Source organism: Protopterus annectens, chromosome 11.part0, assembly GCF_019279795.1.
Source record: "Protopterus annectens isolate FY-2018-M chromosome 11.part0, PAN1.0, whole genome shotgun sequence".
NCBI classification, from domain to species: Eukaryota; Metazoa; Chordata; order Ceratodontiformes; family Protopteridae; genus Protopterus; species Protopterus annectens.
In genome coordinates this window covers 979,917,701-979,929,809 of record NC_056745.1, presented here as the reverse complement: position 1 = coordinate 979,929,809, position 12,109 = coordinate 979,917,701, and the positions used below count along the sequence as shown (strand labels likewise).

The following is a 12,109-nucleotide window of genomic DNA, read 5'->3' as shown; positions in this document are numbered from 1 at the left end:
CAATGCAAAAGTCGCTGAAGCAAAAACATGCCTCCCCAGTCTGTTCATCACCCCCAACTCCCTGTTGGGGGGGATGGACAGTGTTACTCTTGTCGGCTAGTTCCTTATTTGTGGCCACCACATCGACCATGGCATCACCTGGAACCACTTTCCCCCAAAATTGTCTGTCCGCAGATGGTGCCATTATCTTGTCCAGTCTCTGAGGTATTGATTCTATGAAGTCAGGCTCCTTCTATATCCACCAGCTCGTCGGTGGGTGGAGTCACCCAGGAAGTACAGGGTCCTGTACCAAAAGCCTCTAGAAGAACGGATTCCTCTGGCATAGGGTTGGAGGATGTCCAGCCACCTCTCTGTTTCAGGATTTCTAGTGCGTCTCCAAAGGAGACATCTTCAGGAGGTGACCGTGGGGATCCTTTGCCCTCATCGAAATCCGTGTCTTCGGTGACGGACTCCGGTGGGGAGTCTAGGGGCTTCCTCTTGCACGTATTTTTCCTGGGTATTTCCTCAGTGGGATATTCTGGGAAAGTCTCGGAAGAGGAAATCAAAATTCCCTGAGAGGAAACCTGAGGTTTCGGTACAGGATGTCCCTGTGGAGAGAGTAGTTGAGGCTCCAGACATGGCAGCATCATGGTGGAATTTATAAGATCTAAGGGGGAAGGCTCCATCAGGGCTGCAGAGGTAGCAAACACTCTTTTTGCAACTTCGAAGGCAGAGCTCGAAGAAGCAAAAGAGAGGCTCTGATCTCAGAAATCAGGTTTCTAAATCGTTCCCTCTCTCCCATCCGTCGGCACTGCCCCAGAGGATGAAGCCAGAGCCAAACTGTCCAGTGCAGAGGTGCCAAGGAACAGAGACAGCTCTGAAAACTTCAGAGTCGAATGATGCACCCCAGACCTGGCAGGTAGGCTTCGGCTCTGACGGCAGTCCTGATCCAAAAAGATAGAAGGTCTCAGAGAAGATGTAGGCTCCAAAGATACAGAGATCCTTGGATCCGAGACTGATGGATCCAGACAACTAGGATCCTGAAACTCTAAGACAGCAGATGGTGTCAGAGGAGGAACTTGCAGGGGTGGTGTGGTGGAAGATTGGAACACCTGAACCAGACGGGTAGGCACCAATGGAAGACCAATCTGCCCCTGAAACGACAGAATCTTGCTCACCACTCACTCCACATCTTCTTCTGTGAGACTTTTGGAAGAACGAGCAGAGTAAATGGAGGGGGATGCTGATATCTGCAAAAGGTGACGGAAGCTTGTCTGGTATTAGGTCAAGCGATGGAGAATATCAAGTACAAGGACAATATAGTGTCTGTGAAGATTCTGTCTAATCTGACCTGGATTGTGCTGAAACCATAATATTCATTTTAAAAGTTATAGGATCCAAAAGAGCAATCAGATCCAAAAGTTTCACATTTTTCTCATTTGTGGTTGAGACCAGATGTTTAGCACTCGTTTCCGTGAAGAATCCGAGGAAGATTTGGATGAGGTGGAAGGCTTCTCCTTTGGAGACTGAGATATGGCTACTCCAAAATAAAGAAGGAGACCTTTTAATATCAATTTACTTTTATGTTCAGTTAAGGCTTGCAGATTAAATCCATGACAAATCAAGCAATCTTCCTGTAACTGCAATGGTCCCAAGCAGTACACACAAAGAGGTGTCTGAGAGAGACAACTTATACATTTGGAACGTTTCTTAAAACCTGCAGGTTTGTCACTCATTGTGCAAAATGTATTCCCACAATAACTATACATCAAAATTCACTAGATAAGAAGTGAAATTAGTAGCAACTTTTTTTTTTAAACAGGCTACGACCAAGCCGTAAGGAGGAGAGAGATACTAACGATACTATGTAAAAGTACCAAGTATGTAAGGAGACTTAATAAAAAAAATCAATGAAAAGATTACAATCCTCAAGTACATTAGAGGAGAAGAGGAGGCAAGGAAATACCAACAATGGTACGTCAGAAATACAACAAAGTCGTAAGGGCAAGGGAAAATACAAAAAAGAAAGAAGATCGTAAATCACAAACAGTAAAGACTAAACAAGTTAGAAGGTAAGTTAAGGAGAAAAACGTTCAATAAGAGAAATTACAAACCAAAAACTTTACTTATCTAATATAGTTCAAGAGAGACTGGTAGACCATGTCCATTAGCAAGAAGAGACAAACGAGATATGAGGTAGTTGGCAGAGTGCGTTGTGGGTAAGGAAGAAGCTCACGAGATCTGGTGGCTGTGGCCTATAGCACCGGCCAAGTCAGATACGAATCCATTTGTGGGGATAGAATGAAGACTGACAACATCAGATCATAATTTTTTATTAAAAACTATGCCAGCTTCTTAGCTATGCCTAGACCAAAAAACAGTCTGGATTAGGTCATAAATCTAATTAACACTCAAACAAGAGTTTAGCTGAGCATACACAATCTTCTCAAGAACCTTACCAAGAAAAAGGAGGTTTGAGATAGGTCTGTAAGTATCAAGATTATCAGCATCTAAACTGCCTACTTGTGATCCCAGCTGTTATGTACTGGAGATAGTCCCCCAAAGAAATATTACTACTTCCTATTCTTTGTAGTTGTGGCTAGGCAAACATTCTCAGGTGGTATGATAACCTCTCCCTTTATGGGAATTGTCTGAAGAATGTTTCAATGTCACTCGCAAAACAGACATACAGACTTGGACAATAGAAAAAGGATTCTGCAAAGCATAAAACACATCACTCATCTAAATAGCTGCAATGATAGTACAAGGAGGTAATAATTAAAGCACTAGAATATAATAATATATTGCTCATGACGGTACCTAACCATGTTCCCAACACAGTGTCTTCCCTGCTAGCGAACTGTTAGTAGTGGAAACAACCAATATATATGGAAGGTTTATCATTTTTCTGCACTAGAGGCTGAATTAAAGATGAGATTCATGAGTGATAAGTAACAAAGAAGTTGCACCATCACTTGCTATGCAAATGTCAGACATACTGCATACAGCATTTCTTTTATACACATCCTCAGTCACACGCTTCTGTTTAGGACGGCATATGATAAATTTGAATCCAAATATTCATAAAACAAATAACAATGTGTTTTAAACAAGTATGTAAGTTACTGAACTGGCTGAAAATGGTTAGGCCTTTCTAACATGCTAGATTTAACTTAATGTTTACATAGTTTTAATTAGCCACTCTGACATGAATTGGCATGCAGCATACGACACAAATGATCTGATGATAGCTTTATTGTCTGACTTTTATGACGTTCCATATTTTTTTAATTCCTTTTAACTATCAGCTAAATCCACCACCCACCCCAAAAAAAACACCATATAGTATGTGATGTCTTTCCAGATCCACTCATTTTAATTGACTTGTATTCCCTGTAAGCAATGATGTCCTGCAACAAGTATGATATGGAGTTTAATGTGGGTAGAAACTGTCCAGGGCACCCAGTTTTAGACAGCATTATGTACATCAAAATATTTTTTGAGGGTAGCAAAAGGCTGTGTTTTGCTGTGCCTGCTTTTGTTGGTCTCGGTATACTACAATGCAACTAGCACTGTGTTGCCAGCCAGGAATAAGCCAGATAAATAAAAAGACTATGTTCTTTTACCTGCTGGTGGCTCCATCTTGAATTTATTCTCATGACACCATCCTACTGGGCGAAGCCTACAGTCTAAGTAAAAAAGCCACAAGTCCCTTGTTTTTGTGTCTTCTAATCCAACATAACAAAGTCGTAACCGTCCTCCAACATTCTTTCTCACTCTGATAATCCAGTACTGGAAAGGGTTAAGGCAGTCTTGTAGCTCTATCAAAGAGTTCACTGTGATAAGGTCCACAGAGTTCTTTCCTCTGAGAGGCTGTTTATGAGACAAACAAAACGAAAAATAATTGAGATGCATTTTAATTTTACTATGCAACTGTTTTCATTTGTTTTCCCAAAATATTACTGTATTAAAATATCTTATGCAGCACAAAAACAAATATAGGACTACTCACTGTATCAAATGCTCTTCAAGAGGGCCTTTTACAAAGGGTGAAACAGAGGTACTTCACTCTATACCCCTTTAACTTGCCCTTCATAACATTTTGGATGTCCAGTAGTTGTGCTACACTGGCTTCCTTCTGGCCTATGCTTTGCACCTCTAAATCTAAGCTAGGGACAAATGCACCCACATGACTACTAGTCTTTATCTGCACTTAAGTAGGAGCTGCACCTCTAAGAAAACTTTCCAACAAGGTTATATAACTGAAAATCACTTAGAAGATGTCCTACTACAACTTAGCTGTAGCATCCCAAGAAAAGTCAAGGTCTGCAGACATAGGAAAAAAGGCATTCACTAAAGTTGAACTTCTAAGCAGATCAACCACAGGGGAGTTCTAACATATTTACTATATCTCATTCACTTCATGGAGCCCTCTACAATGAATAAACTCTTGGATAAAATTCATAGCAGTCTTCAAAAATAAATTCAAAGGGAAGTAAGGAGCCCAAAACAAACATGCTAAAAGAAGACAGAATAAACCTTAAAGACAGTCTGCCCTCAAAGGTAGCCATAATAAAGGATACTCTGCACCTGTAGTGAAGTTTCATATTACAGCATTTAATCAATTCATGTTGAAATAACCATATGACCATGACACAACTATTCACCATGAGCAGATTTGTGCATCTTACACTATGGATCTCCCACTCCCCTGAGGAATGTCTCATCACTATGCTGGTCAGTTTTCTAGCAATTAAAGGCAAAATGGTTGCTATCCGCATCACAGGATCATAGAAAATACAAAGTAACAGTATCTTGTGGCGATTTATGCCATACCAGTACCCACCTTAATCATCACGTCCTTTTTCAAGGAGCAACAGGCCAGTTATACCAGGGCTGAGTTTCTGAAGGACAGTGTGTGTCACATTGCTTGCTTAATTTGAACTGGATGTTTGTTCCAGAGAAGGGACAAGCATTATATGACAAATTTGTTTCTCCACTGTGTTTTTTCTTTATTTACAGAAGCGGTTTTGGATCCTTGGTTCTAACATTAGTGGTACTGCTTGATTTTTGGAGATGTAAGAAGTCTTGGACTATTGGATCCCTAATAGGTTGAAAGGCAAGGCAGAAATTGTCCCAAAGGAGACTACAGGACACTTAAGGGTCAGTCTTTCCAGCCACTTCTGGTATCAATTGTCTTTTAAGCATTTTTAGTTAGAAACTTCTGTGTTCTTTCCAGTTTTTGATAAGCCTAGTAAGATGCATTCCAAAAGGGCACTGTATTTAATAATAAGTTTGATCACTGTTGAATACTGAGGGATAAGAACTTTCTTGGATATTGATGAAATACCTTTTGCGATCAGCTGTGCGAGGTAAAAAGACTTCCTAAACACTGCTGCAACATATGACAGTCAAAGTCATGGGAAGTATCCACCCATATTCCAAGATCTCTCACCAGTCTTTCATTCTGAAGTGGAGTGTTGTCTATACTATAACATGGATGAAGGAATTGTTTACCATATGCAATAATACTGCATATTTAGTTTTAATCTATTTTATGAGCACCAGTTGTTGACATGTGTGAGTTCAAATTGGAGCATCTACATATCAGAGGGGGATTTGATGGTGCCAAGTTTGCAGCTATCCACAAACATGGTTACCCAGAATTCCATTTCTAATTTGGAGGTCCCAGCACAGACCCCTGAGAAACATCACTGGCCACCTTCATGTTTACTGAGAATGCACATGTTACACTTATTACATGGGCTCTATCCCTTAGCCAATTTGCTATCCCTGTAACCATATACGGACAAATTCTGAGCTCATTCAATTTGTTTATTATGCCCATATGTAGTATGGTATCAAAAGCCTTAGATAGATTGAGGTATGCTGTATGGGCAGCAAGTCCCCTGTCATTGGCTTGTGTTACTCTAGACAAGATCTACCCTTAACAAGGTCAAACTGCTGGGAATCAATGCAAGACTTTTGATGTCATCATTAATTGGTGAGTTATGATGCATTAAATGGTTTTGCAGAACAGCTGAATAACTGAAGGAGGAGGTCTACTAGAGCAAGTTTTGTACAGTTTAGCAGGCAACTGGGTATATCATCAGGCCCCACAGATGATGTGTATTTCACATTATAGAGTATCTTTAACAAGTGTCCTTTGGTTATGAAGGGGTTATTGAGATTCTGTGGGATATGTGAGCTCAGTACAGTTGTCTTGGGGGTGTAACTTGTACAGATCTTGTTTGCTAGTATGCCTGTCTCTACTGTATCTGAGTAGGCAGTGCCATTTTAGATAAATTCTGAGCAATGAGAGTATTTTTCCTTAGTTTCCTCACACAAGTAAAGGATTATTTATAATTGTCTTTAGCTTCTGATGCTAGTCTAAGTACATAGGAAGCCACTCTATTTCTTTTGTTGTTTTTCAGTACCTTTGATAGCCTTTTTATGTAAGCCTTGATTTGAATATATTTTGCTTTGCTATATAGTTTAAGCAGTTTTTTCTCTCTTTTGCTGTATTTTTATTTAAACATGTGGACCACGAGGCTGGTTTACTTTTAAATTTCCCATTTGGTTTGGATCTGGTAGGGACAGTATGGCTTATGTATTTATCTACATGCAAATACAGTTTGCTTAACTAATTGTAAGTATCTTGGGTAAAACAGTTGAACTTGAATTTTGAGACATCATAGAATTGCAGAAAGTTTGAGTCTGATTGTCTCAGAACTTTGCGATGTTTGCATCTAACTGTTTGGAGATTTTAAATGAAAATGTTACCAGTTTAAGATCAGATTTAACTGGAGATCTAGGGGTATAATTGATATTGATGCCATACTGGTAAGGACCAGGTCAAGAATATTATGTCATCTAGTGAGTTCCTTGACAACTTGATCCAGGGAGTTTTTGTTTACAAAAAAAAAGAAGTTATGTACTCACCACAATGTTCCATCTGAGTAGTTGGGACTTAATTTGTCATCAACCTGGGGAAATCAGATCCGAATCATATCAGAGATGGCAGCTTCACCAGCATCTGATCTGAGCTCCAAGCTCCTCCCCTTACCCATAATAACCCTCCATCTCCTTCCTTCCCTCAGATCAAGTTTGCTATACCATACACATAAACCCGATCCGATAAGTCTTACCAACAATGAAGAACAGGAGAGCCACAGAGGCGCTCTCTCCTGGCTACCAATGTAAAAAAAATAATGAGATGGTCAGAGGGAAGGAGGGAGGGATGACTGATGACAAATGAAGTCCAACTACTCAGATGGAATGTTATGGTGAGTACATAACGTCTTTATCTGAAGTTGTTGACTTCATTTGATCATCAACCTATGGGACAGAGTCCCCAGCTAAAAAACTCTTGGGTGGCCCTCATGGAAGGATGTTTTGGAGCACCGTGGAGCCAAAGGATGGTTTCCCCCTAGATATGTCCAATTTATAATGAGAAATGAAGGTGTGAGATGAGGACCAAGTAACTACCGAACAAATATCATCCAAAGACACCCTAGACCAAAAAGCCGCTGACATAGCTATGGGCCTGGTAGAATGGGCATTTATCCTACCTGGAAGAGACATGCCTCTGTCTTTGTAAACCTGAAGGATGCAGAGGGAAATCCATCTGGCAATGAATGATTACCTTAGAAACCGGTTTGCCCAGAAAAGGTATAGAAGAAGACACAAACAACTGGTCAGACTTGCGAAAGGCCTTAGTCCCATGTAAGTAGAAATGTAGCTGTCTGTGTACATCTAATAGATGCAATTTATATTCACCACTATTCTGAAAATTTGGAAAGAAAACAGGTAAATTGATTGGTTGATTGATATTTGTTTCAGAGGCCACTTTAGGAAGAAAAGAAGGATTGGTACGAAGTGAAACCCTGTCTTTATGGAAAATCATATATGGGGGTTTGACAGATAATGTCTGGAGTTCTGACACTCTCCTAGCTGAGGTGATAGCCACTAGAAAGGCAGACTTCCAAGATACAATTTTCAGATCCACAGAAGCAGCCGGCTCAAAAGGTGGAGCAACCACAGCATGTATAACTAGGGTAAGATCCCAAGGAGGAGTAGGATCTTTAACCGGGGGTCTTAAAAGGAAGGCACCTTTAATAAAGGTTTTGCACAGTCTGGAGGAAACTAATGAAGCCATGTTCTCACCTATATGGAAATTGGAAATGGCAGCCAGTTGAACTTTTACTGTAGATGAGCTAGCAACCTGTTGGAAAATGTACATCAAGAACTCACGGACCACTGGAACAGGAGCTGTGAAAAGGTCCAAATCCCTTTGAGAAGCCCAGATAGAGAAATGCTTCCATTTGCTACAGTATAGTTTTCTGGTGGACGATTTATGAGCTGCCACCAGAATAGTCTTGACCGGAGAAGAAAGACCAGGAGTCCTAGCAATCAAGGGAACTAGAGCACCCAAGCAGTGAGCTTCAGACTGACTAGGTCTGGATGAGGGACCCTCAAGGGGTGTGAAATGAGATCTGGCATGTGATCCAAGAGCCATGCAGGAACTATCAGATGAGACCCAAAGGAAGGGAAACCAGACTCGGTGAGGCCAGAATGGGGCAATGAGGATAACTTTACTTCCCAATCTGCGAGCCCTCTGGAGAAATTTTGTTATGAGAGATAATGGGGGTGGGGGTAAGCATAAAGAAGACCGGGAGGCCAAGCATGGACCAGACCGTCCCTGGGGGATTCTCCTGTGGGGGGTTCAGAGCAAAGAACTTGCTGCACTTCATGTCGGAAGAAGATGCAGAGAGATCACAGCAATGGTAACCCCACTCAAGGAAGATCTGCTCCGCGACAGAAGGATTCAGAGACCACTCATAAGGCATCAGGATAGTCCTACTCAGTCTGTCCGCCTATGTTGGATCGATCCAGAATGTGCGTTGTTACCAGAAAACGGCTAGTGGAGATTGCCCATTCCCACACTCTCATGGCCTAGCGACAAAGGGGGTAAGATCTGGTTCCTCCCTGCTCTCATGATGTACCAGACCACTGACATGTCGTCTGTCTAAATTGCAGTTGCAATAGTTCCCAGAGGAAGAAAGGCATGAAGGGCCTGCAATGTTAACAAGACTGCCCTCATCTCTAGAACACTGATATGCAATTTGGTCTCCTTCAGGGACCAAGTGCCTTGGACTGTCCTGCCCGAGCAATGCCCCCCCCAGTTGGGAGGCATCCGTGGTCACTGTGGCTTGGGGAGGGGTTGCAATAAATGTTCGTCCCTCGACCAGTTCTGAGGAGTCTACCCACCAGAGGAGGGACTTCCTGCAAGCGTTGCTTACATGAATAGGATGCATCAATGGCAGATCTAATACTGACCATTGGACTGCTAGTCTCCACTGTGGTACCCGGATATGAAGGCGAGCACAGGGGAGAAGAGTAATGGTTGCTGCCATAAAACCTAGGGCTTGTAACATCGCCTCAGCTGGAGGAAGATGAGACTGAAGGATCATGGACACATGGAGTCGTAACTTTCGAACTCTCTGTGGAGTAAGAAAAACCTTGGTTTGCAAAGTATCTATCCTCGCTACAATTTAGTATAACACCTGAACAGGGTTTAGAGAAGACTTGGATATGTTGATTGTAATTCCCAGCAAGTCTGACAGTTTCAGGAAATAGTCTCTGGCCTGACAAAGTAGATGCCTGGTGGGAGTAGCAAGGAGCCAATCGTTCAGGTACAGGTAGATCTGTATCCCCTGAAGCCTCAGATGAGCTGCTACTACTGCCATGACCTTGGTGAACACCCTGGGGGCTGCGGTGAGACTGAAGGGTAAGGTCTGGAATTGATAGTGATTGGCCCCTAGCCAAAAGCGGAGAAACCTCCTGGAGCGTCTGTGTATCGTTTTATGTTAGTACGCATCCTGGAGATCTATTGAGCACATCCAGTCGTTCTCCTGCAAGTAAGGCAGGATGGACTGTAAAATGACCATCCGGAACTTCTCTATGGCAACTGACAGGTTTAGGGTGGAAAGGTCCAGAATAGGCCTTAGGTCCCCTGTCTTTTTTGGCACCAAAAAGAACCTGGAATAGATGCCTGATCTGGACTGATCTTGGGGGATGAGCTGGACGACTCGTTTCCTTAGCAGCTTTTCTATTTCAAGCGCTGCTGCCTCGCTTTGCGCAGGTGGAATGTCTGGGAGGTGTTTTGGAGGAATGGGAGGAACCACAAAGGGGATGGTGTAGCCTCTGTATATGATATGAAACACCCAATGGTCTGTTGACACAGACTCCCATGCCGTCAGGTGCAACAAAAGGTGACCCCTGACTGCCTCCAGAGCAGAGCAGTCTGGCAACCCCTCAGGGCTGCTGCACAGGCCTGTCCGAGAATGGTTCTCGAGACTCGAAATTTCTTGGACCCCCCCCCACCCCCCCCTGCCTCTGGGCCAGTGTCTGTCTGGTCCCCCTGCATCTGGGGAAGATGAGTCCTGAGTGTCCCGGGAATATTGTGACTTCCAGAAAGTACAGTTTTGTACCTACCATAAATGTAGATGTTCGAGTGTTCACACTGCTGCAGTCATCACACTTGGGTTATCCTGCCGTCAGACAGTCCTGCAGTCGGCCCGAGTTCCAAAGTCTTGGTCCGGCGTCGGTTGCTGTCACTTCTTCCCTGACGTCAGGGCCCCAGGGGTATATAAGATGCATCCAACACCATTTTCTTCAGTTTTTCTTGCCCCAGATGTCAGGTGCCCCCAATAGGTAGGCAATACATATTGCTATATAAAAATATATATATAAAAATAAAACAATACCTTCAGTCACAAGCAAATGCACCACAGATGTTGTATAGGATAGAAAGGTATAGATAAGTCCAGCTAGTTCAGAGGGGATGGAGGGAGGGTAACCTGGACTGCAGCAGTGTGAACACTCGAACATCTACATTTATGGTAGGTACAAAACTGTACTATGTTCATTGTGTTACACTGCTGCAGTCATCACACTTGGGTTGAATCACAAAGATAAGGATGGGTGGTGGAACTAAACAGGGTTTGGAGAGGCTAGTAGGCCCTGCAGAACTGCAGTGACAAAGCCAGCTCTGGTTTTAGAGTATAGAGGTAAGTGATAGTGCTTGGTGAAGGTGTGCACTGAACTCCAAGTTGCAGCCTCCAAAATATCCTTGGTTGGTACTCCCTCTGAGGAAGGCTGTTGATGTTGCTGTAGCCCTAGTGGAATGGGGCCTGATGTTACCAGGCACAGATTTCCCATAGTGTGTGTAGCAGAAACGTATGCAATGTCCTATCCATTTTGAAATGGTCTGTTTTGAGATAGCTTTTCCTTGAGATCCTGCAGCATAGGATACAAAGAGCTGGTCAGATTTTCTGAAAGCCTTAGTTTTATCCAAGTAGTAACGTAATTGCCTGTGAATGTCCAAAGAGTGTAGGAGCCTTTCTCCTTTGTTCTGGGGGTTTGGATAAAAGGTGGGCAAATGAATGGTTTGGTTTAGGGCCACACTGGATACCACCTTTGGCATAAAGAAAGGGTTAGTTCATAAAGAGACTCTGTCTTGATGAAAAATGATGAAAGGCTCCACTGCCATTAGGGCCTGTAGTTCTGAGACTCTTTGTGCTGAAGTTATTGCTAGCAGCAGGGCAGTTTTCCATGATAGGAACTGCAGATCAGCTGTGAAAGCTGGTTCAAAGGGCGGAAGTGTAAGCTTTTCCAAAAAAAAGGTGAGATCCCAAGTTGGTGTTGGTGCTCTCCGGGGCGGTCTTATGTTCTTCGCCCCTCTGAGGAACTGTCTTAGTAATGGATGTGAAAATATAGGAGGATCCGTGTTGTATTGAGGTGAAATAGCTGAGGCGTGGATCTTAATAGAAGAGAAGGAAAGTCCTTTCTACATTTCAGTTAAATATTGAAGAACCTGAGGAATATTTGGGACAAGGGGATTTTGGTCTTTAGCCTGGTTCCAGGCGCAGAATCTTTTCCATTTGTCTGAATAGACTTTCCTGGTGCTGGGCCTCCTGGCCTCCAGAATGACGTCCATCACCGCTTTAGAGAGAAGTGTTGACTGGTTGTTTAGGCAATTTGCCATGCAGCCAGATTTAAAGTCTTGAGCTGGCTGTGTAGAATCGGATTGTTTTGCTGAGTGAGCAGGTGAGGAATTGTAGGTAAA

The 12,109-nt window shown here is 42.8% G+C and overlaps 1 protein-coding gene across 1 annotated transcript in view; it reads right to left on the bottom strand.

Annotated features, from left to right (window-relative positions):
- SFMBT2 (Scm like with four mbt domains 2) overlaps positions 1–12,109 on the bottom strand; it is a 2,938,510-nt gene that overhangs the window by 1,492,710 nt on the left and 1,433,691 nt on the right. Inside the window, 1 exon segment of the mRNA XM_044088354.1 lies at positions 3,606–3,852. Within this exon segment, the coding sequence (XP_043944289.1) occupies positions 3,606–3,852 (247 nt within the window).